This window comes from Lynx rufus, unplaced genomic scaffold (assembly GCF_022079265.1).
Source record: "Lynx rufus isolate CCGP_SWC_20201006 ecotype Redwood Valley unplaced genomic scaffold, mLynRuf1.p SCAF_16, whole genome shotgun sequence".
Taxonomy (NCBI): domain Eukaryota; kingdom Metazoa; phylum Chordata; class Mammalia; order Carnivora; family Felidae; genus Lynx; species Lynx rufus.
In genome coordinates, this window is record NW_025814830.1 from 44,552,338 (window position 1) to 44,577,052 (window position 24,715).

Here is a 24,715-nt window from a genome sequence, read left to right on the forward strand (position 1 = left end):
AGTTAAGGTGGGGGTGAGGGGAGTTTTGCTTCCCACAGCATGTGCACTGGTCACTAAAGGGGACAGTAGAGCTCAGTGGTCATGAGTAGAGGCTGTGAAATCGAGACTTGGATTTGAACCCTGGCTTCACCACTTACTCTTTGTATGAATAATTTACTCTAACCTTTTCTCTAAATGGTAATAACACCCCAACCTCACACGATTGCTATGGGGCTTTTAAAGGGTGCATATAAAACCACTTTCATAGAGCTTGGCTCATAATAAATGCTGCATATATGTTACCTATTATATCAATTGGAATACAGGTTTAGCTCCTGAAACAGAAGCCCCAAATAACAACAAAGTAAAAGCTACTCCTCTCTCAAATAACGGGGTGAGCATAAGCAGTTTGGGCTGGAGTGGTAGCTCCGTGACATCAGGCATCCAGACTCTTTCTTCCCCGATGCTCTCCCCTCTGTAGAGAGTTGCTTGGATCCACAGGGACCAAGAGAGCTTACCAGGATGTTGCATTCCAGCCAGCTACAAAGGGGAAAGGCGGGAGCTATATATATCCTTTCCACTCACATTCCCTTGAACAAAACTGCATAAGACCACGCCTAGCAACAAGGGAAGCTAGGAGTGTAGCCTTTGCACTGGGTGCCCATGTGCCAGTTAGCATCAGCGGGTCCATGGCTATAGTCAAGAGGCATAGGCTCTTTATCAATCATACCAGTCGGGAGAAGCTAGGTTATGCTGCAGTAACAAACAGCCCCAACATCTCAGTGGCTTAAAACAACAAAAGGTGTGTCCCTTATTTGTGCTATCCATCTAGTGAGGGTCAGCAGGGAACTGTTCATCACAGCCATTTGGGGATCCAGGCTAAACGGCAACCACCAACTCAGATGTTTCCGGTCATAGTGCCAGAGGAGTGAAAAGGACTTGTACTGGCAATTGAATGCCCTAGTGTGGAAGTAACACCTTTCACTTCTGCTCACAACTAATTGTCCAGAACTAGTCCCCTCCCATCCGTGAGGGGCCAGACTGTTCAGTCTCTCATGTGTGTGGGAGAAAAGAAGAGCCAGATGGGGGAGAAGCAGCAGTAAATGCCACACCAGCATCATCCAGCTTTGTGTCTCTGGGCAAGTTATTTAACATCCCTTAGCCTTGATTTCTTTGTAGTAAAATAAGGATAATAATTAGTATTACCTACTCTTCAAGGGAGTTATAAGGGCACAACATTTTATGACCTGCCTGGCCTCACACAAAGGTAGGTTTCTTGATGTCTGAGAGTGGAGGGGCCGGGGAAGGGCCCGAGCTGCTGGTGTGCTCTTCGGGATCCCGTGTGAACCAACTGTGTGTGTTCCTCTTTCAGACCGACTGTCAGGACTTCCACACGGAAAAGATCATTAATGCAGCCCCAGGGGCCCAGGGAGGAACCGAAGTCAGCGTGGAAGTCTATTTTGAGCCCAGCCACCTGGGTGAGACCAAGGGCATCCTGATGCTGTCGTCGATTGCAGGCGGGGAGTATATCATCCCCCTCTTCGGAATGGCTCTGCCCCCCAAGCCCCAGGGTCCCTTCCTGATCCGGGCCGGGTACAACATAATCATCCCCTTCAAGAACGTTTTCTATCATGCGGTCACCTTCTCCATCATCGTGGAGAACCCAGCCTTCTCTGTTCGTGCTGTAGACTCCATGCGACCCAAGAAGATCAACAATATCACAGTCTATTTTGAAGGAAATCCATCTGGCAGCAAAACACCTATCACCAGCAAGCTGATTGTGTCTTGTCCTCCCAGTGAAGGCAGCGAAGCAGGCATTAAGTGGGTTTATTACCTGAAGGGGATCACCCCTTAGTGGTAACTAAGGTCAGTTGCATCAGTGAAAAGTCATTTCCTCAGCCTAGTATCTATGTATTATTCTATCCTGGTGAAGCACAGAGAAAATAAAATTCTACAGATAGTGTTTTATCTCCTCATTCAATTACAGGGGTACTTATTTCCATATTATATTCATTCCAAATATATATATATGAAGTATATATATTCCATACTAAACATGGTAATTACAAACAACAGGGCTATACTGTATTTTGCAAGGGCAAGTCTCTGAATTTAGTTTCTAATCATATTCCCAAAGCTCAAGAAGTAATCCCCATTTTTAATAAGATGGCACAGATATGACATTCATGACCTCCTATCACATAGCACTTAGCAGTGCATGACACTGGGGCACCACAGTTCCTTTTTAAAATCCATAATGGCCTAAAGAGCCCTTAGATATGATTCTGTTTTGATATGATCTTTTATTTTGCTTTCACATAAAAGCCAAATGAATCACCATTTTCAAAATGATAACAGATAACACTTGCACCATCACTGCAGGGGACAGGGGCTGGGTACGCTCCCTCTGTCCCTGAATCCTGGATCCATTTATACAAGAAAGTTCTTGCTGAGGGCCAGGTCCTGGAGAACGCTGAGACTCCAGCTCTCCACTCCCACCCCCAGCTCCGTGCATAGCTGTCAGCCTGTAGCACAGTGATTCTCTACCCATCCGCAAATCAGAATCAGCCAGTTCTTGTCCAGAACCCCCCCCCACCCCAAATTCTGATGTAATTAGCCCGGGGAGGGATGTGGGCATCATTTTCTTTTTCAGGCTTGTACAGCAGAGTGGAGAACCAGTGCCGCAGATCATACGCCCACCTGGCCATTAGTGCAGCAGCTGAATCATGAATCTACTTCCAGGGGAGGAACGCATCCCAATTTGATATGTTTAAACTGCAGCCGTTTTGTGTGCACATAAAGGCTGAGCTAAGTCAGTGCCTTTCTTAAGAGGGAGAGCGCTAGGGAGGAGTGAGACATCTGTCTTAGCCCAGGCTATGGCCCTGGTCCCGCAATGTGTATTAATGGGACCACTTACCTGTTGGCGCCACCAGATGAAATAAAGATGATCACAGACTGGCCCTGGAGTGGTTCTATTTCTGCACATGTGCCTGACGGGCCCCACCCCCACCCCGCCGCCTCCAGCTCCTCCCCACTTGGCATCCCCTACAGCCTGCCTGCAAGAGAGGGAGAAGGCATGAAAGGAGATGGCCCTTTGGGAATGAATGCTTCAAAGAAGGGGTTGTGGAAAATGGTCCGTGGAGCAGCAGCAGCAGCATTTACCTAAGAATTCATTAAAAATGCCTTTTCTCACGGCACCCAGACCTGTAGAGTCAGAAACTCCAGGGGTGTGGCCCAGCAACCTGCGGTTTCACAAGCCCTTATTGCTTTTAGAGGTGTTTTGTTTTGTTTTGTTTTTTAACGGAGGATGACTCTTCTAATCCTTTTGTACCTCCCCACAACCCTCAGTCCAGGATACCCTGCACACAGCCAGCATATTTACAGGACTACATGTAATAGTTCATGTGTGTAACCTCCAAAGATGCTGCTAACGGGCCTAAAGACAAAAATTAGATGGCAGATTCTCCAGTTGGTTAAATGAGCAAAGAACGCACTAAGCAGTCATCTGAGAGGATGCGGAGATCAATGAGCACGTGCTATGACTAGCAAACACCCAGAGTCTGATTAAACCAGTGCTTTTCAAATGTTAGTATCAAAATCACCTAGAGGGCTTGCTAACCCACAGGCTGTCTGGCCCCACCCTCAGAGGGTCTGATTTAGGAGTCTGGGCGGGCTCAAGAATTTGCACTTCTGCCAGGTTCCCAGTGAGGCTGTAGCTGCCGGTCGGAGCACACTGCCCAGCACAGCGGTGAAACCTCAGGTGCCTTGCATCAGCGCTGCGTGGGAACACGCTAGGACTACAGGAGCTCAGGCTGCCCAGACCAGCTGGATCAGAATCTGCATTTTAAGGCATCTCCGGGGGGATGGTATACACACTGCAGCTGAGAGAGGCTGCCTTAAAGGCAACTATGGAAGCTGAGCCTTTGTGGAATCCACAGCCCTGGTCCTCTCCATTTAGGGCCCTTGAAATGAGTCACCAAGTCTGCTGATGACCTAGCTGATGAAACCTGCCTTCCCCAAAATGCCCATTCTCCCACCCACTCACCAGATGCAGAGCTGGGGGTTGGGGAACAATTGGCCCCACCACCACCTTCTTCAACTTTCTGAACAGTTTGAAACCTAGTATGATAGATAGTTTTAGACAGAAGAAGAGATAAAGGAAGCTGTGTGAAAGTCAGCTACAAAACCAGCGGTTGGAGCACGGTGAGGCTCACCGTGGGGACTCCTCCAACTCTGAAGGTCAGCATTTTAATGTGTTCTGTTGAGCTGGAGGGCTCTCAGCCACCACCCCAGACACTGGCTGCTGCAGAAACTGGCCACCTCCCAAGTGTCACCACCAGCAAAATGGTGCTAGGCGGACAAGGGCAATTCCCCCTACCTCAGCCCTGCCCCAGCTCTCCCCAAGCCACTGCGTCTAGATCCCACAGCCTCATAGGCCTGGAGTGAGGAGGCAGGCCCTGCCAGCTCAGACCCTGCCCTGGCATGAACCCCTTTCTGGCATGACTTGAGATGTCCATCTCTTCCCTTGAGGTTGTTCTCATGCTTCCTTGGCCTCGGAAGGGCAATAACAAAATTGTTTCATTTGGCAAATTTGGAATGGCAAGGTAGCTCAACAGAGGGCTAGAGGAGAAACTTGGTGAAAATGAGCATTTTGACATAAGCTAGTGGAAATTACCTTTGAAAGGATATATTCTCAGCAAAGCAGACCAGGAGACATTTCATTGTGTGCTGCTAAGGTGCACACACAATTCCAGGGGTATTTTTTTTTAAGTTTATTTATTTTGAGAGAACGTGAGCAGGGAAGGGGCAGAGAGAGAGAGAGAGAGAGAGAGAGAGAGAGAGAATCCCAAGCAGGCTCCACACTGACAATGCCCAACCCATGAACTGTGAGATCATGACCTGAGCTGAAATCAAGAGTTGGATGCTTAACCGACTGGGCCACCCAGGCACGTCTCCAGGGAGCATTTGCACAGAATACGATGTGAAACGGGGCCCCTAACGTTGATCAACACAGAGGCCCTGGTGAGTGTGGCACCCTGTCTAACCACTGCTTTGAAGAAGACTTGCTTTCAGTCAGGGGTGACAATATTGTGATGTCATGAGGGATTGCCAGGTACCAAGTATGGGATTCACCCTCATCATGTTACCCTGAAACTCCAGAAAAATTACATTGCTGTTAGAGAAACTACTTTGCACAATTCCAATATTTGGGTACAATTTCTCACACTGCCCACCAGTATCCACTTGCTATGATGTCCGTAACCTATGTAATAACAACCAGGCATCGTATGGCTACAGATGAGTTACAACTGTGAACTGTGTGTGCAACCAGGTGTATCAATTATCCACTAGTGTCGAAAGAGTCTGACTGTAGCAGGCCTAGCCAGGGCTGGGCACCAGGGTCAGAGAAGTAAGCATGCGGAGACGGCAATGGTGGCCTTGGGCTTCATTGTCAACACTGCTGCCAGCCCAGTAATGCATACATAACCTTAACTAGTTGGCATTTTCCAAGATAGCAGAGAAAAGAAACCACCTTTTTTTCTCCAGAAATTTCTGAACTAAAGGTAGGACAAAGCATTGGCTTGGGCCTTGAGTGAAAAACTGGTTGCTTAGCAACCTAGTCCAGAACATGATTTCAGGTGAAAAGAGTTCCTTCTAGTAAAAACATTACTGTTACAATTATTAAAAACTGTATCTCATTATGACCCTTGGGAAATTCAGTTCACCTTTAAGAAAAAGCCAAACCAAACAGCAAAAGAAACAGATGAAATACTATATTAGGTATGGATCCAGTGGAAATGAATACACACTGGAGAAATCCAAATAATCCCCTTGATTTAATTTTCTTTCATTGATTTGCATCAACCATCATCAAAATCCTAAAGACATAAACTTTGCAAAGACATTTGGAAGTGTCCTTACCAGTGCTATTTGGTATCAAGGTAAGAGGAGGGAACTATTAAGCAAAACATTTTCTCTGGAGAGGAAATCTCAACTTGGGGCAGTTTCAAATTGGTGGTTCACCCCCTTCATTCACTGGATTGTGTCAGCAAAGGTTTTAAAAGTTGTGAAAACCCCACCAATACAGGAAAACACGTTATTCACAGATTTTTCTAGACAAAATTCCTCCATGACTTACTGAGTTTTGGGTTAGCTTTTGTATTTATTTTCTATGGCTGCATAACAAATTACCACAAATCTAGCAGCTTAAAACAACACAAGTTTCTTATCTCACAGTGTCCATGGATCAGAAGTCCAGAATGAACTGACCTGGGTTCTTGGCTCAGGGTCTCACAGCCTGAAATCAGAGCTGCATCTTTGTCTGGAAGCTCAACTAAGAAAAGATCCACTTCCAAGCTCCCTTGGTGTGTTGACAAAATTCATTCCCTTACAGCCCTATGATTGATGTCCCTATTTTCTTGGCAGCCGACAACCCTCTGGAGACCACTCTTGGCACCTGGAGACCATTCTAAGGTCTTTACCAAAATAGGCCATCATAGTAATTGTTTTTACTGTGTACTCTTCAAGGCCAGCAGGAGAATCTCTCTGCCACTTCAAATGTCTTCTGACTACTTTTAAGGGCTCATCTGATTAGGTTGGACCCACACAAGATAATCCCCCTTTTTATTACCTCAAAGTCAACTGATTAGGGACCTTAACTACATCTACAAGATCCCTTCTGCTATATAACATAATTATTGGAGTGACAGCGTGTTGTATTTACAAGTCTTGTTCACGCTCAAAGGGAGGGGATTATACAGGGTACGTACCCAGAGGGGTGGGAATCTTGGGAACCATACTGGAATTCTGCCTACTATATCCCCTCACTTGTGTCCTATAGATTCCTGTCTATGGATTGAGGATAAGATTCTATTTTCAACTTTGTTATCAGATTTACCTGCACACTCTACACTCATTAGAAAAAGTACTGTCATGTGTTTATGTTCATATTTAATACTCTTTCGACTCCACTGTGGTCTAGCCCTTGTCCTAAAATCCCTGTCCACTATGGGAACTTACAACAAGGAACTCGGTCTGATGCATCTCCCTGTTAGCCACAATACCTGCATAAAATGCTTTAACATTTTTTACCACATAACTTCAACTTCTGTTCCACCATTTAGCGTGACACTCAAAGCACTTGGAAGGGCTGCTTTACAGTGGATCCATCTGGAGACCTGCACTCAGCAGATTTGGGGCTTCTGCTGCCTATAACCTAGCTGTCTAAGAATCTAAGCATGGTAAACACTCTTCCGAGTCCCAGATGGTAGGGTGAAGTTCACTGTTGGTGCCTGAGATTCTAGATAGTAGGTAGTACTGTTTTTCATTGAGAATTTATTTTAATATGTTTTAGAAACATATAAAAACTATTCACACCATGATCTTAGCACATAAGCAAGACTAAAGTAGGAATTAAAGATTTTTGAAAGCTGATCGGAGAAAATTATTTTCTTAATAATAGCACAAGTGTCTAGAATATGGCAAAAATCATGACGGTATGACTCCAATTTGGGAAACATTGCCATATGCGAAACTGGTGAGTAAGTAGTAAATGAACTACTGGATTCGGTAAGTATTTATTAAGTTACGCTAAGTGAATCAGGTTCCATGAGCCCCTTCGTGCTCAAAAACATACACAGAGGCCACCATGCGCCTAGCGGGCCACGTGCGGGACCGTGAGCGCGTGGGATACGCGTCCCACCAAGCGTCCCCAACCACACGCTAGTGGTGCGGGGAGGAAGGCGGGAGTGAGGAGAGGAGGTGGAGCCTTGTGGGGGCGTGGACAACCCACCTGCCGCCTGCATGCGGAGGCGTGGCCGGCGAGGGGCGGGTCCTCGAGGCGGAAGGCGGAAGCGGTTACAGAATCACATGATCCAAATAACATGGCCGCTGCCCCTTGAGCACTGCCGGTGCCGGGCGGGATCGTGAGCCGTTGGGCGGCCGGGAGCAGGTGTGCGGGGGCGGGGTCCAGGCCCGGGTTCCGAGACGGCGCGCGGAGGTAGAGCTAGGCAGGCAGGCGCAAGGCGGCGTGGTCCATGAGCCGGCGCCAGAGGCAGCGCGGAGCCGCAGACTCCCCCGGCCCCGGCGCCGCCCGGGCAGCCGCGGGCTGAGGAGCCGCGGGGCTCCGGGGAGCGCCCCGAGCTGCCACCATGAACCCTGAGAAAGACTTCGCGCCGCTCACGCCCAACATCGTGCGCGCCCTCAATGACAAGCTCTACGAAAAGCGGAAGGTGGCAGCGCTGGAGATCGAGAAGTAAGAGCCGCGGGCACCCAGGGTTGGACGTGGGGAGCAAAGCCAGGACACCGCCCTGGATTTGCAGGGTTCCTGCTGCTCGGGGGAACTCCTCACGCCTTTCCAGCCAGTTTTAGGCCCTTAGCGCAGTGCAGGAGATTAGGAGTCCCAGCTTTGCTTCTGACGGGATGTATGACTTGGGCCAAGTTCATTAACCTCCGGGTGCCCCAAGCCTATGTGTAGTGCTTAGCACAGTGTCTGGCACACGGCGCGTCTTCAGTGTGGTCTCCATCCAAAATCAGCAAATCAGAGAGGGTCCTCTGTCATGGGAGGGAAATGGGAAGCATGGAAATTTGCTAATGATGCCTCATTTCTCACCCAGCTTCTGAGAAGTGAAAGGGACTGTTAGGTGACCAAATGGAGAAAACAGATCCCAAACATCGAGATCTCAAGACTCAGAGGGCTGTTTATTTTATCTCTGCCATATCACCCTTCCCTGCAGGTGGAAGTAGGAATAATTTGACCTTTCTTGCTTCTACAGTCTTATTACATGTATGTGTAACCATGACCTGACATTTTGCTTTATTTTCCACAGCACAAAACAAGATGTTCAACCGGGAATGTGTTAAGATTTTCTGCTATTATTTACGTTTGTAATTTTTTCCCCAAATTTCTGCGATAAAGGCAGGTGGGTGGGTGATTTCAGAAGAGTGGAAAGAAGCAGGCTGTGAAACTGAAAGAGTGCCCGGCTGGCAGTCAAGACACATGGATTGTAGTGCTGCCTGTACCCTGTCCAGTGGGGTAGCCACTGGCCACGCATGGCTATTTGCATGTAAATTATTGAAGATAAGATTTAAAAATTACAAATCCAGTTTCTCAGTCGCACTACCCATATTTCAGATGTTCAATAGCCACATGTGGCTGTTGGCTACCATAATGGACAGTACGGGTCTTAGAACGTTTCTATCACTGCAGAATATTGGACAGCTCCTGTCTAGTCCATGGTGTGGCACTCATTCTTGGACCTTAGACAGTTGCTTAACTCAGGATTTCGTAGTCTCAACACAGCTGACATCTTGGGACAGATAATTCTTGGTTGTGGTGAGCTTTCCTGTGCATTGTAGGATTTTTAGCAGCATCTCTGGTCTCTACTGTCCACTAGATACCAGTAGCACTCCATGAGCTGTAACAACCAACAGTGTCTCCAGACAGTGTTTCCAGATGTGACCGGGGAGTGCAAAATCACCCCGGTTGAGAACCACTGCCTTAACTGCTTTGGGTTTTCCTTTCCTCGTCAACTAAACGGTTTGGACTTTGTTAGGAGGACTCTCCCATTCAGCACTAACATTTCAGTACCTCCAACACCAGCTAGCTTCTTCTCTCATAAAGCACCACTTTCTTGATTGCTCTGTTTCTGAACTGCTCATTGTTTATGCTCTGGCTCTCACTAATGCTAGCAAGTCTTAATGATGAGTGTCACTAAACTGAATAAAGACTCAGAGCTGATGTATAGACGTGGCTCCACGTCCATAGGTTTTATTGGCTTTGAAGCTACCTTGACACCCAATTTTGTCCAGCATGCAGTCCTTCTCAGGAAAGTCTGATTTTTACCATAGCTCGACTCATCTGTTGAGTCCTTGAATAGAGGTATTCATCTCCGCATCACTGTTGCCTCCAGCACAGCCCCTGTAAGTGCTCTCACTGCACGCTGTTCCTTAAGGGTTTTGTCCTTAATGGGGTTCTTGTTTTTATTCAGCTTTGCCCTTGATTGTGGGATTCAGAGAAACCTCCAGGCTTTAATTGGACTATGGACTCCTGAAGAGCGGAGACCCTGTTTTATTTATCGTCAGTACTTGACGCAGCATTTGACAGTCTGAGTGAATGGCCGTACATTTTCGGTGGGGAAATAACATTGCCGTCTAAGGACTTTGCTACCCAAAAGTGTAGCCCACACACTAGCAGCATCAGGATCACCTGGGAGCTTGTTAGAAAGAGATTCTCTAGCCTCACCCCAGACCTGTGGATCTGATTGTGCGTTTTAATAAGATCCCTGGGTGATTTGTGTACACATTAAAGTCTGAGAGCACTGGTGTAAAAGGCTCTCCAGTCTGTTTCCAGCCTTCTTCAGCCATATGTGGAATAAGGAATGCCTGGTTTGAGGTTTTCCTCTGAATTTAGTTATCACAGATTGCTTAGGGACAGATAGTGACTTGCTTATCTGTTTCACCAGAGTTTTCTGGTGTGTCTGTTTATAAAGACACTAATTCTGTTGGGTCAGGACCACACCTGTATGACCTCATTTAACCTTAATTACTTCCTTAGAGACCCTATCTCCAAATGCAGTCACAGAGAGGTTTAAGACTTCAACATATGGATTTGGCGAGGATACGATTCCATCCATAACGGTGATCATTAAAAAAAAAAAAAAAAAGTGATCATGTGTAAAATGCTGTCTGCCCGTCTGGGGAGAGGAGGATAGTAAAGCTTCCCTTTGTGTGGTCATTGCACATATTTGATCTCTTTATTTTGCATGGATGCAAAATTCGAGCTAGGTAGTGGCATTTCACAGATGAGGAAACAGAAGCTCCTTGAGGTTAAGTAATCTTCCCAAGGTTTCACAGCTAGAACCTGGAGTAAAAGCAACAACAACAAAAAAGAAAAGAAAAGCAAGTTCATCAGTCTCAAAAGGCTTCCCCACTACAGTGAACAGTTTTACCTACCAAGAAGGAAATTTCATACTTGAGCATCTCCATGGTTGTTCTAACTGCAACTTTTCCAGTGTCATCTCAGTTGGACAGAGCCAGTACTGCATATGATTTTCCAGTGAGGGATTAAAATTCATAGTAAGAGGAGAGTGTTTTCTCTTTATGACAGGCCTCTCAAACACTAAAAATGAAGAGAGATGGATGCTTGGCTCAGTTGAAGAATCTCGGACTCTAGAATATCGAGAGTAGGCTGGGTTAAGTGACCCAAGATCTGATCGCCAAGTGTGTGAGCCTGCTGTGCACAGTCCTGGAGAGCTTTTGCCCCTGCAGCCTGACACCAACATGCCCACACAGTTTTCTAAAAGATAGGGCATTAAGGCTAAAATTTTAGAATGGAATATTTCAGGTTTGGTGGGCTCTCAGTTAGTTTCAGGGGACATAGTCACTGATAAGTCCTGATGAAAAGGTTGGTAAGACCCCAGGCTCTGCTCTCCAGGAGAGTGTAGTGTCGGGGAGAAATGCCAGAAGGCACTCTGCTAACTTTGGTGGACGCTCATTCTGCTGGGGTGCCATGCCCCACACTGGTGGCAGGGCCCCCTCACTGCGGGCTGGGAGAGATAGTGCCCTTCATTGTAACTACGGATGGGCTCAGTGTCAAGTCTCTTGTGTTCCTGAACTTTGAGTTCCAAAAACCAGCAAATGTAGGTGCCCCGGCCATGCCCCCTGAGAACACCAAAGCATGAGGGAGGGCTTGTGGGATCAGGGCTCCTGAATAATGCGTCCTTTGCCTGCTGGGGAGGGGGCAGGGATCTCTGGCGTTCTTTGATCAGATAAAGGTTAACTGTTGAGTTTGACCTGGCTCTAGAGCCTACCACCCCTGTGAAGAGATGCTGTTCATCACCAGTGGCTTAATGCAAGTGTGGGTCAGAATTGCACCCAGCTCTGCTCTCCTTTAGCGGTGGAACCCTCCGCAATTTACTTAATCCAAGGGTTATAGACCAGCAGCCATCGACTGTGTCCTGCTGGTAGACCTGTTTGGTTTGGCCTGAATTGTAAAGTAATTAAAAAAAATTTTTTTAATGTTTTATTTATTTTTGAGAGAGACAGAGACAGAATGCGAGAAGGGAAGGGGGCAGAGAGAGGGGGACACTGAATCCAAAACAGGCTCCAGGCTCTAAGCTGTCAGCACACAGCCCAAAGTGGGGCTCGAACCCGCAAACCATGAAATCATAACCTGATCCAAAATCAGACGCTCAACCAACTGAGCCACCCAGGCACCCCTGCAAGGTACTTTAAGTTGAGAAATGTCACAGTGACATTTGGGTTTGAGTTTGTGGCTTCCAAGGAATTGGAAGTGTGTCTCTGCGGGGCCCACAGTCCCACATAGCAGATAAGGGGGAACCTCGGGGTCTCCCCATGGGCCAGGACGTGGGCTCCCCAGGTTGCTTCCTGGATTGGCAAGTTCCCAACAGCCTTTCCTCCCTTGGCCTTCTCCCTTGTGTCTCCTGCTTGGCCCCTATAAGTGTTTGAGTTTGTGACCTCTGGTTTAATTTTCTGTGCCTCAGTTTCCTTGTGTTAAACAAAAATGCACCTTGAAAAGTAAAAAGGAGCCAGCCATGTGTTTCATTTATTTGAAAATGTTGTTTCTATGAAATATCTCAAATAGGCAAATTCATAGAAAGTGGATCAGGGCTTAGGAGAGGGGATTTGGGGAACATGGGGAGTGACTGCTAATGGGTACACTGAATTGTACACATTAAAAGAGCGAATTTATGGGGCATCTGGGTGGCTCGGTTGGTTAAGCATGTGACTCTTGATTTTGGCTAAGGTCATGATCTCACGGTTCGTGGGCTCGAGTCCCACGTCAGACTCTGTGCTGACCACGTGGAGCCTCCTTGGGATTCTCTCTCTACTCTCTGCCCCTCCCATGGTTACACACATGCGCTCTCTCTCTCAAAGTAAGTAAATAAAAACATTTTTAAGTGAATTTATGACATGTGAATTATATCAGTTTTAAAAAATAAAACTGCCTGTAGTGTTCTGTTGCAGTGTGAGGGAAGCACTCATTTAATGGTCACAGTTATTGCCACCTGAGATTCAAACATCTGTTGTCTTGGGCTCGTTTCTCCTTTATAGTTTGTCCACTGATCTCTCCAGTGGATGCTCAGTGTATCTTGTCATTTAACTCTAGGCCTTTTCTAAAAGTCTTTGGGCCTTTCTCAGAGGCGAACATTCCACTTTTCCCGTTCAATTACTGGAAACTGGTGAGTCAGTGGAAACCAAATTACTTAAATGCGCAGCAAAGCAGATGGAGATTTTTAGCCAGATAATCTTTGGGAAACTGCTGCCTGGATGTGCCATCTGAATACAGCGCATGATGTGGAGAATGGCAGCAGTGAGCACACTCGCCAGGACAGGAAAAGGCAGCCGCCCCGGGGGCATGCAGAAAGCTTTACAACACAGAAATAAGCACAGTTCTGGATTTATCTTCCTATCCTTTTTGGAGCCAGGAGCATAGCAGACTCCCAGTCACGTTTAGTGAATGAACATGATCTCGTGTGGTGTGCGTAAGATCACAGTTTGTCTCTCTGATTCTGACTTTGCACTGAGACTGCTGTGTGAGCATGTGCTACCCAGAGCACATGACATGCCTTATCTTACTCATTCTCTAGAAATACTGTAAAGTTATTGAGATTAGTAGCCCCGCCGTACAGTCAAGGGCGTCTTCTCCGAAGACATAGAAATATGAGTGCAGTGGCTAAAACGTCTGCCACCTACTGGCTGGGACATTTGGACATCACCAAATAAAAGAGGGGTTGGGACTCAATGAAATAAGAAATGTTCATTCACTTGAGCATCCAACTCTTGATTTTGGCTCAGGTCACAGTCTCAGGGTTCATGGGATCAAGCCATGCATCGGGCTCTGTGCTGTCAGCTTGGAGCCTGCTTGGGATTCTCTCTCTCCTTATCTCTGTGTCCCTCCCCTGCTCGTGCTCTCTCTTGCTTTCTCTCTCAAAATAAAAATGAAATTTTAAAAATGTCAGGGCACCTGGATGGCTCAGTCGGTTAAGCTTCTGACTTCAGCGCAGGTTATGATCTCACGGCTCGTGAGTTCGAGCCCCTCACTGGGCTCTATGCTGACAGCTCGGAGCCAGGAGCCTGCTTTGGATTCTGTCTCCCTCTCTCTGCCCCTCCCCCACTTGTGCTTGGTGTCTCTTTTTCTCTCTCTCTTTCTCTCAGTCTCTCTTTTTCTCTTAAAAATAAGTAAACATTAAAAAAAATTTTTTTTTAATGTCAAGTGCCTGGCACCCAGTAGGCGTCCAACAAGCTGTAGCCGTGATATTTGCGGAGGGGGAGAAAGTTTAAATTACACAAGGCATGTAAAGCATCCAGCATTTATCACCTAGCAGATAGTAAGCACTCACCAAATAGTTACTGATTTCCCGCCTTCATAGCAGAAGACCAGCTGTGGACCGTTTCAGAACATGGCAAATGTGCACATCCCCTGCACCCCCCTTGTGTGGTGGAGGACCGCTTCAGGGGTGTCTGAACACTGAACAGGATGGGGAAATGTGTGGAGAAAGCCGCATGTCACGTGCGGCCTCGGTTCTCCACGAGGGGTGTCCCCTCTAACTGGGTGTGTTCACTTTGCAGTTGAAGGGCTTTGAGAAGATGGGAGAGAGGAGCTGGTGTACAGCTGAAAGGGCGTGGACTTTGTGGTGCATCACGGATTCAGATCTTCTGAGGCCCCAGGCAGGGGACTTGGTCTCCCTGAGGCTCCGTTTCAAATCTGCAGGATGAGATGATGATCACTGCAGAAGCAGGTTGTTCCAGGAAATAACTGAAATACTCATTGTGGAGTGTATTCCCCAGGAAGGGGTTGATCACCAGTCCCCTGGGGCCTGTGATTGTCCCTGTGCTGTGTCACAGATGCCAGGGGGTCCAGGGAGGGGTGTGGTTGTGCTGCTGAGATGGTTTCCCTTTGGCCTGATGGCAGTTCCCAACATGTCCTCCCCTGTGTGGGGCTCCTTCTCTCAAGGAGGGGGTAGTCAGCGTGGCACTTCACGCTGTTGGGGACCGTGTCACAAGCTTGGAGTGGCCACCTTGGGTTTGTGCCTCTGGGGAAGGAGTGTTCGTGCCATCCAGCGACACCTCTGACCACGAGAATGGACGCAGTAGCCTCTAGAGGACCCGTCATCAGCCTGGGTTTTTAACACTTTTTAGAGGGAACCAGACAGACACAGACCCCTCTTCTCTGGCACATAGAACAGTAATGCCTGTGACCTTTACGTCAGTGAGGGTCCCAGAAATTTGTGATCTGAGAGTTTCTGGGGCAAATATTAACATCAAAAGTAGTGCAGCTTCAGATCCCGGCCTGTGGCTCGCAGCCTGTGGATGAAAGAGGAAACAATGTGGTCTTTTGAAGAGAGACTTGGCCTGAAATCGGGAGCGCCCACCCCTGGAGTTTAAACTCCACTTACTCTGCCTTCCTTTGTAAGTTGCGTTTTCTCTCCAAAGACCTGTGTGTAGTCGAGAGGCAAGTCCTGTTGACTGGGCCTGTTTTGGAGCACCTCGAGAGGGGTTAGGGCACCCCTCCACCCCTTGGCAGGTGGCCTTCAGAGCACACTGTGGCTTCTGCACCTTTCCCCAGCCATAGTTCTGGCGACATGGTTGATTGGGTGCATTTCACAGTGTGCCTTTGGGGATCCCAGTAATGGTGCCCTTTGCTCCTCCTGACATGAATCCTAACACTCAGGGCTTAGGACCACCTAGATACGGTAGTGGTTGAGCCAGCAGGTTAGGTCTAGAATGGTAGGCCGCTTTGTGTCATGCATACAACAGCGTGGGGCTCCCTCCAGGTCTGCCCTGCAATCTGTGCTGGTTGGTTCCCCATATGCCGTGAGCAGAGTACTAGACTCTGTAAGGGCTAGCACGAGAGACCCAGAAAATCGTGCCCCCACTCTGTCCTTCCGGCCTTACCAGGGAGCTGAGGAGATAGAGATGTACACGAGGAGTCCATGACATTGGCCAGTGTGTTGCTGGGAACAGAATGAGAGGGTCACTGAGTTAGTCCTTCAGTATTCAGTGGAGGAGTGATCACTTCCTGGGATGGTCAGGAAAAGCAGGGGGTTGGATTTGAACCAGACTTTGAAGACCGTGTAGGATGTGGAACAGGGGCTGTCCTGGACAGGGAGGTACACGGGGGTGTCCAGGGAGGGATCGAGCAGGGCCCAGGTTTACAGTGTGAGCGTGGGTCTGGCTAGAGTGGACAGTTCTGCTGGGCAGTGGGCAGTAAGACTAGAGAGGCTAGCCTGGGCCTGTTGTGGTTGCCCTGAGTGTCAGGTAAGGAGGGCAGGGTTGATTGGTGAGACAGCTCTTCCTGCTGTGGCCCTACGGTTGACCCACAGGACCAGGCCCACCGCTCGCTAAGCTGATGGTATATTGGTGAGTGCATGTTCTCATGGCTTTCTCTCCAGGAGGATCCATTGTTGTCTTGTTTCCCTGGACATACCCCTAAGTGTGTGGGGTGCGGAGGCCTCAGGACTCAAACAGGCCATCATTTTTGCAGTGGCCTGGGACGTCCTATGTTGAGCCCTGGAAGGATTCAGGGTGGGGAGGCCTTCTAGCTGGTGTTGAGTAAATGAGAAAGGTGCTCCTGGGGCTGTGGAGTCGTGGGGGGGAGTGCTAAATATGAATGTCCTGCTTGTGCATCTCCTGCCTTTGGGAGACCCTGGTGCTCATACGCCCTGACACCCCAACATTAAAGCCCCATGCCTCACAGTCTCTTGCCAGTCTCTGTAAGCCTTCAGATTCTTCAGAGCTCCCTAATGGCATTCAAACCCTTACCACCTGCCCCTGCAGGTTACTCTCACCTGCGGCTCCTTACTGCCACCAGAATTAAATGCCAGTTACTTTGCCATGCACGTGACTGGGAGCAGCTTCTCTGGCCTTGTCACCCACCTCTCTTCTGTGTCCTTTGCTCTGCCAAACCAAACACCTTTCACCTTACTCTGAGCCAGTGTTCACGCTGTTCCCTCTGTGTGGGCTGCCTGGTCCTGGTCAGTTCCAGCAAGAATACCGCTCATCCTTCAGAGTCCCTCTTAAATACTGCCCCTCGCGAAGCCATGCCTCATCCCTTCCCACCAGATGGCAGGCATGCTCACTCTTGCCTGCCCTCCTTGCCTCAAGAGCTTGTCACCAGATCATTTTGTCTCTGCTTTGCATGCAAGTCTTGTGTGCGGTCTCGTTTCCTCCCCAGCAGAGAGCCCCTCATGGCTGGGAACGGATACCCTATGCTGGCTGCAGAACAGGGAAGAATGTGCCCTTTCCAGGTGCTCAGGGACCTGTAGTGACCCTGGAACAAGCAGACAGGCGATGCCATGGTTCCAGGATGGCTGTGCTGCTGGCACAGCCGGATCTTCTGCAGGCGCCCTGCAGAAGCGTCAGGGATGTGCTTAGTCCCGCTCCATGTTCTGCTCTAACTTGTCCTGAGCAGAAACACGGCCTGGCTTCCTCAGGAGTGCTGTGGGCAGCCAGAGTCCCCAGGCAGGCTCTCTGGACAGGAGCACGTGGCACAGCTGCTTCCAGTGGCTTTGGTGATCCCCACACCCTGGGCCCAAGAACAGGGAGAGACAGGTTCTGGATGTTTATGGAATTCAGGAAACTGAGTACTTTTTGCCAAAGATAGTTAAAACTCATGCTAGAAACAAGTCATTCTCAGTTGTCAGACTGTACTTACATATTCTTTAGGCAGTGTGAAATCTCAAAGCCAATCTTCAAGGGTTAAAAGAATTTTACTGTTTGCATTGGCCGGGAATCGAACCCGGGCCTCCCGCGTGGCAGGCGAGAATTCTACCACTGAACCACCAATGCTCCAGCTGTGAGCAGCTGTGTGCGCACCTCCCTTTAACCCTCGTCCTGAGCCTCCTAGTAGATCTGCTGATTCACAGAATATAAGGCCAGGCTCTGATGCTGCCACATCAGCACAGCCTTAAGAACAGCATAGGCTCCAGAGCTGAAGGAAGGAGGTAGAGGGGTGTGTGTGTGGGTGGGGGATGGGGAGGGAAAGAGAGAGAGAGAAGTTGCTTTGCCTTCAGACCTGAGGACAGAAACTAGAGCTCGAGTCCCTCCTCAGTAGCAAAAAGTACTTGGAGGCTTTGGGTGACTTTCTGCCCCTTGGATGTGTGGGTTTCCCCATTCCATGCTTACTGTGTGCTGAGCTGTTTTACAGTTCTCAGGTTTCACCCCAGCTTCCCGCTGGAGACTGGCCCAGTCCGAGTCCCTCACTGGTGCAGGGCGTGAAGGCCTCGATCCCACAGCCAGCAGTGCCTCCCTGGAAAGTCCAGCTGCTCCCGGGGAGTGAGGTCAGATTCATAGCACCCTGAGCTGCTGCAGGTCAGCATGGTTGAGGAGACTATCTTCTCCAGCAGGATCTCTGTGGGAGGGGAAGCCTGCCAGGAAAAGGCAAAAGAGCCGCCCTGCATTGGCCGGGAATCGAACCCGGGCCTCCCGCGTGGCAGGCGAGAATTCTACCACTGAACCACCAATGCTCCAGCTGTTCTCTGACACCTCTGCAGGGCTTTTCTCAAGTGGCTGTGTCTATGGCTACTCTGAGCAGCGCCTGCAGGTCACTGTGCCTCACCTGGCCGGTTTGTCCAGTTTGGGAAGCCAGACAGGCATACAGAGAACCATCCTTGCTGGGCCTTATTAGACTGCTTTGGGAGTGCGGGAGCCTACAGAGTTGGCATTGAAGTTACACCTGGAGGCCCTGGGTGCATCCACAGCCCTCAGCCCCCTGGGGTGGGCTTGGTGGAATCTCACCCTGTAAAGATAGGGAGAGAGACACCTCACAAGGCCGTTGGTATACCAACTTCCCGAAATACCCGTCCCTGCTCCCACATCCACCAGCTTGAGAGCCAGGCCTGTTTAGTTCACCTCTGTGCACACAGCGCCTGGCACAAAATAGGTGCCCCATGCGACTTGCTGTATTAAATTTTCATCAAACTGTGTCAACCCCTCATCGAACAACCTTTTTGTAGGAGTGGTCTTTGCCTCATAGGGCCGCACGTTTATTTTTGAACATCTCTAATTACTGGCAGGTTCCTGACACGGAGCTGGGGCCACCTAGACTAATTGATACCTTTTGGACTTGACTGTCCTTAAAAGTCTTCGAGCCAACTTGAGACCCCCATTTATGTGGCAGGCAAGCAGTTTCCTGCCATGATGGACACAGAGCAATTAGTGAGTCCAGGCAGCTGCTTCAAAAAGTCTATTTTGTGTAGACCGTCAGTCGTTTGGCTGCTACACTGGTACTCCCTCATGCTTGGATGACGGGATGGTCTCTGTCCAACTCACAGCTTCTTAAGACATCCGCTTCAAAAACCATGAGAAGCTTCTCTATTACCCATGCTGCAGGATCCATTCTCCCTAATCTGAGATGGCTGGAATGGCCATAGCCAGCCATCCTGGTAGATTCCCCCCTGCTGCTCTGTTTTCGGGGGCCCCAGATAAGCTTGCCTGGCTCCCCCTCCTCGCCTTGGCTCATTCATCTCCTCCTGCCCAGAACACTTCTGTCTCCCCTCTCCCTGCCTCCTTCAAGGTCTGGCTGCAATCCCACTTGTAGAAAGATATCCCTGACACCCAGGCCATAGCTCCATCAGTTATCTGGAGGCTGGTTATCCATTCCCTGAGATTGGTCCCTCATGGAGGCCTCCCTCACACCTCCCTTCTCCCTCTTAGCCTCAGGCCCCAGTTGGAGACCTTGGACATAGACCTGCCCTTCTTGCCTCCCGTGTTACATGGGTTCCTAATGCTTTTCTGTCTGATACAGAACAACCCTTCCCTGCTCTTTCCATGCCTCACCCATGTCTCAGGCCCTCCTTCCTGACCCTGACAGCTATGATGTTCCACGGGGATTTCTTCCGTTTTCTCTCAAACCAGCCCCCACAGCCTAGCCTCTCCAGGCTGCCACCAGAGATACCTAATTAAAACATAGACATGAATGAATGAGTGGATAGGTAAATCATAGATCATCCCGTTGCCATGACTGTCACCTTGATGGTTGTTTTCCTTCCACAAACCAAACTCTTCCTCCTCCTTTAAATACATTGTGTCTTTTCAGAGCTCTCTGCCTCTGGCCAGTCTCTTCCCTGGGCCTAAGATGCCGTGCCCTTTATCTGGAAAGTGCCTGTGGGTGTTTTTAACATCTGACCCAAATGGCACCTCGTATTCAGCCCATGGCATTTTTCTGGCTTCTGTGGTATCATTGGCACCACGTTGTTACAATTACTTGTTTGCGTATGGATCTTGCCCATTGCTCTTGGACCTGATTCAGTGCTATCCTTGGAGATGACACAGACACAGAGAACCTGTTGGGTGCAGAAATGAAGGGTTGAGCAAGTGTTGAATAGAGTTGGTTGACCAACTGACCATGTTACAATTTTGGGTCCCCAACAAGACATTCCCTTTCATTCTCTCAGAGCTCCCAGATTCCCAGAAATGAGGTAGCTCCGCCATCCCTCATTCTGTTATACACAAAGGGAAACTGCGACCCAGAATAGGGAAGCAATCGTGAGCCAGCCAGCGCCTTCTAGTCGGCGGAAGAGCTGAGGAGGGCCCACCCTGAGATGCGTGACTTCCAATTCCTCTTTCTGAACAGGCCATCTCATCTCCCTCCTGTATCCCCCGGCCCCCGGAGCCAGCCGCCAGGGAAGCCTGACTCCACTGCTTGTTCAACCCCTCTCTCCTGTCTCTCCAGGCTGGTCCGGGAGTTCGTGGCCCAGAACAACACCGTGCAAATCAAGCATGTGATCCAGACCCTGTCTCAGGAGTTTGCCCTGTCTCAGCACCCCCACAGTCGGAAAGGGGGCCTCATCGGCCTGGCCGCCTGCTCTATTGCCCTGGGCAAGGTGGGCCTTTCTCCTGGGGGGACAGACATGGCAATGATGACCTTTGCTCTCTCACCCCTGAGACCCAGCAGGGTGTTGCAGACTTCTGCTTTAGTGCCATTCTCTCCACACCTAAGTCTAGCAAGGCTGGCTTTGCAGCCTTGCACCCTTCTTCCATGGCATGGCTCCTAGTTTGGAGGCCGACTTGCCAAGCGTCTGTAAGGCCAGCCCTCACGCAAAGGCCCAAGCCTCACAGGGGCACTGGGATGTCGACTGGGTGCTGGGGGCCCACATCCTGACCCATCTTGAGCTGTTTCTCCTCCTGCCCCATTGCAGGACTCGGGGTTGTACCTGAAGGAGCTGATTGAGCCGGTGCTGACCTGCTTCAATGACGCGGACAGCAGGCTGCGCTACTATGCGTGCGAAGCCCTGTACAACATTGTCAAGGTGGCCCGTGGTGCCGTGCTGCCCCACTTCAACGTGCTCTTCGATGGGCTCAGCAAGGTGAGCGCCCCCCACTCCAGCCAGGCTGAGCCCACCCCACCCACTCACATGACCTTTGGGGCCTTGAGTGCTTGGGTCCCTTTCCCCAGATGCAGGCAGAGCAGGTAAACATGGGGCTGCCGGGGCGACTCATCCGTTGAGTTTAATAATAATTTAATGAGCTTGTGTTTATGTTGGGTTTTTTTCCATTTCTCTCTTAATTGTTTTGTACTGCATTTTATCAGAGTGTCAGTCCACCATGGAGTAGAGGGAAGAAAACAGTTTGAAAAGCCCTCACCTCCCCTATAGAAGGTGGAGATGGTGAATCCATAGTACAGACTGTATTTCCTCTACAAGGGGAGCACTGGCCTGTAAGCTGTAGAAAAAAACCCTACTTACAAAGGCAGTGGAGCCCCTCACACACCCTCCTGAGCACCTCGCTCAGCCTCACGGGGCTCTGCTGACCACCATAGTCACATCCAGGGTACCAGCCTCCAGGAGTGGAGAGAAGACCCAGCTTTTGAAGATTGGAAACCCTCAAGAAAGGCCAGTGGGAACCAACCACCTGACCTGGTGGCAGCAGGTCTCAGAGGTCCCTGAACAGAACAGGAAGTCCACCGCATTTTGGTTCCTTAGCCAGGTTCCGCTTTGCCTGTCGCTACATCCCCTACCTTTCTTCAGTTTTTTCTGTGGAAGGGGTGCCTGTTCAGTATTCCAAGCTGTGCCAGGGCCTTGGCCGTGGGTTTTTAGTGGGTTCCTTGTCTTATGTATTGACTCTGACCATCTCTCTTTTTCTTTCCCTCTCATAGTTGGCTGCAGACCCGGACCCCAATGTGAAAAGCGGATCTGAGCTCCTAGACCGCCTTTTAAAGGTAGTACTTGGTCCCCACTTTTAGTGTGGAATCTGTTTCATCCATCTGTCTGTACAGCTTATAAATTCTATCACTGGGGGTGCTCTTCCTGATTTTTTAAAAGTGTTTCATTTATATACAGTCGAAGTGATTCTAGTGTACAGTTCTGTGACAAGCGTGCAGAGTTATGTCACCAGCACGATCAAGATACAGAAACATGCTGTCGCCCCAAACGCCCCCCTGGTGCTAACCCCACCCAGGGCGGAGGAGGCTGCTCCTCACCTCCCATCCACCCCCCCCCACCCCCACCAATGACAGGGAGCTGCTTATGCTAAGCTCACCAGGGCATTTGATCCAGATCTAGGGTTTTGCCATAGGATTAGTCCTCTTGGCCTTGATTCCTGCCTTTACTCCAGCATTTTTGCTTGTCCTTTGGCCTGTGGGAGGGTGGATGCTCCAGAACTTCTCCTACCTGGCACAGGCCCTGCCCATTTTCCTCTGTGGCCACCTGACCCCCAGAGCCAGTCCTGGGCCAATAATTCAGTCAGGTCAGGTGGCCCTCGGCCTCTGGCTTTCCACAGCTCACGTGCCTCTGACCCACAGGATATTGTGACGGAGAGCAACAAGTTTGACCTGGTGGGCTTCATCCCTTTGTTGCGGGAGAGAATTTATTCCAACAACCAGTACGCCCGGCAGTTCATCATCTCCTGGGTAAGAGCCAGCCTCACGACTTTTTTCTAGCTATAATGAGCCTCTGATTTAGTAAAATCTGTCCCCTGGCACACCCTGGGCAGTTTGTGTGGCTGAGAGAAGCCTCGTTATTATCCCTCTAATAGCCAGTGACATCAGGTAATCCAAAATACGTTTATTCAGCTCTTCCCCAAAGCCATGGGGGGTCATGTTTGCCCCTGACAACGATATGGTTCTTTCCTTGTCCCAAGAGATACCCCCATTTCTTTTTGAAGCCAGTGGTGCTACTTCTAGTGGCCACACCTCTCCAAGCCTCCTCTGTCCTTTCCAGTGTCTTCCCTTCTCCCTGTGGCATCAGGATCTCCTTGGAGTTAAATCCCCATCCTGCACGTTTAACCCACTCTCTGCCGTGGGGCACCTGGAGGGCCATGAAACGCTGTCTCAGCAGGGCCTCCTTCTCCCCGCCGTGTCCCAGAGCACCGGAGACAAGGAGATGAAGGTTCTCAGACTGGTGTAACTTTCCCTTCCGGTTTCTTCCCCTGGGTCAGATCCTGGTTCTGGAGTCCGTGCCAGACATTAACCTACTGGATTATTTGCCGGAGATCCTGGATGGACTCTTCCAGATCCTGGGCGACAATGGCAAAGAGATTCGGAAAATGTGAGTGGAGACAGGATGGGCTGCTGCCCCGTGCACACACGCACCTTACATCCAGCAGACAGGCAGCCGCAGGAGATCAAGTTCATTCTTTTCTTCCTAGTTCATGTGCTTCCTGCCTTGAGGAGCAGAGAGCTCATTAATCCCCATGCTCTGGAAAACAGCCATCCGGCAACTGTGAATGTAGTCCCCTTCTCGGTGGCCCACCCAGAGCAGAAGTGGGTGTGGGTAGAGGCGCCTCCAGCCCTGGCTGGCGTATGCCATTTCCCTTCCCCTTCTCTCATTGGTAGGTGTGAGGTGGTCCTTGGAGAATTCTTGAAAGAAATTAAGAAGAATCCCTCCAGTGTTAAGTTTGCTGAGATGGCGAACATCCTGGTGATCCACTGCCAGACCACTGGTGAGTGTGAAGGCCCCATGGCCACTGCCATCTCCTCAGAGGCAGAAAGAGCCCTGGTGGGAGTATGAATCAGCACACCATTGGACCTGGGGCAATAGAGTGGTGGGTCCTTGTGAGAGAGAGATTCGGTTCCTCCATCAACATGGAGGCCCTTTTGCTTGGTCTGACCCTGGAATAAGGTCTGGAGACCCCCTTGCTGGGAAGCTTGACATTTCACTGTGAACTGAAAGGCTTTGAGGTTGGGACTGTGTATCCATGACCTTCTGCTGCATATCAGACCACTCCAAAGTGTGACCGCCTGACACAACAGCCGCTTATTATTGGTCAGGAGTCTGTAAGTCAGCTGGGTGGTTCTGTTCCCCTGGGCCAGGCTTGGCTGCCCTTGATTATGCACCTGCAGTCAGCTGAAGGGTCATCTGAGGCTGGATGGTCTGGGATGGCCTCACTCACACCTGGCGGTTGGCTGGCTGTCACCTGAGAAGCAGGGACAGTTGGTCCATGCGTCTCATCATCCGGCATGCTAGCCCAGATGCATTCATATGGCATCAGTAAGGTCCCGAGACACATTGTAGAGGGGAGCATGGCTTCTGGAGGCCTGGGCTTCCACCAGCCACGCCATCACTTCTGCCATCTTTTGGGGGCCACAGTGGCAAGGCCAGACCAGATTCAAGCAGTGAGGAAATGAACTCACCCCTTGATGAGAGGAGCTACCCAGCCCCTTTTCGGGTGCAGAGGGGTAGAGAACCATGGCTGCTCTTATATGTACCACAAGATTGCTATTCCTTCCCGACCTGTGTTCCTTTGGAGGGCGAGAGAGTATCAGTGAGGCTAGAAG

General features: G+C 49.8%; 2 protein-coding genes and 3 non-coding genes across 5 annotated transcripts in view; 2 read left to right on the plus strand and 3 right to left on the minus strand.

The window, feature by feature from the left end:
• Nucleotides 1–1,913, plus strand: part of HYDIN (HYDIN axonemal central pair apparatus protein) — a 340,954-nt gene extending 339,041 nt beyond the window's left edge. Inside the window, 1 exon segment of the mRNA XM_047079251.1 lies at nucleotides 1,352–1,913. Coding sequence (XP_046935207.1) covers nucleotides 1,352–1,834 — 483 coding nt within the window. The 3' untranslated portion in view covers nucleotides 1,835–1,913.
• Nucleotides 1,914–7,862: 5,949 nt separating this feature from the next.
• The window catches only part of VAC14 (VAC14 component of PIKFYVE complex), a 101,877-nt gene continuing 85,024 nt past the window's right edge, over nucleotides 7,863–24,715 (plus strand). Inside the window, exons 1-7 of the mRNA XM_047078730.1 lie at nucleotides 7,863–8,233; nucleotides 20,675–20,825; nucleotides 21,141–21,308; nucleotides 22,097–22,159; nucleotides 22,742–22,849; nucleotides 23,377–23,486; nucleotides 23,774–23,880. Of these exons, the coding sequence (XP_046934686.1) occupies nucleotides 8,130–8,233; nucleotides 20,675–20,825; nucleotides 21,141–21,308; nucleotides 22,097–22,159; nucleotides 22,742–22,849; nucleotides 23,377–23,486; nucleotides 23,774–23,880 (811 nt within the window). The 5' untranslated portion in view covers nucleotides 7,863–8,129. The remainder of the gene's footprint in view (nucleotides 8,234–20,674; nucleotides 20,826–21,140; nucleotides 21,309–22,096; nucleotides 22,160–22,741; nucleotides 22,850–23,376; nucleotides 23,487–23,773; nucleotides 23,881–24,715) is intronic.
• TRNAQ-UUG (transfer RNA glutamine (anticodon UUG)) lies at nucleotides 12,109–12,193 on the minus strand. The gene has a single exon. It is a non-coding gene; the product is annotated as a tRNA-Gln (tRNA).
• On the minus strand, nucleotides 17,720–17,790 carry TRNAG-GCC (transfer RNA glycine (anticodon GCC)). Its single transcript has one exon. It is a non-coding gene; the product is annotated as a tRNA-Gly (tRNA).
• TRNAG-GCC (transfer RNA glycine (anticodon GCC)) lies at nucleotides 18,397–18,467 on the minus strand. Its single transcript has one exon. It is a non-coding gene; the product is annotated as a tRNA-Gly (tRNA).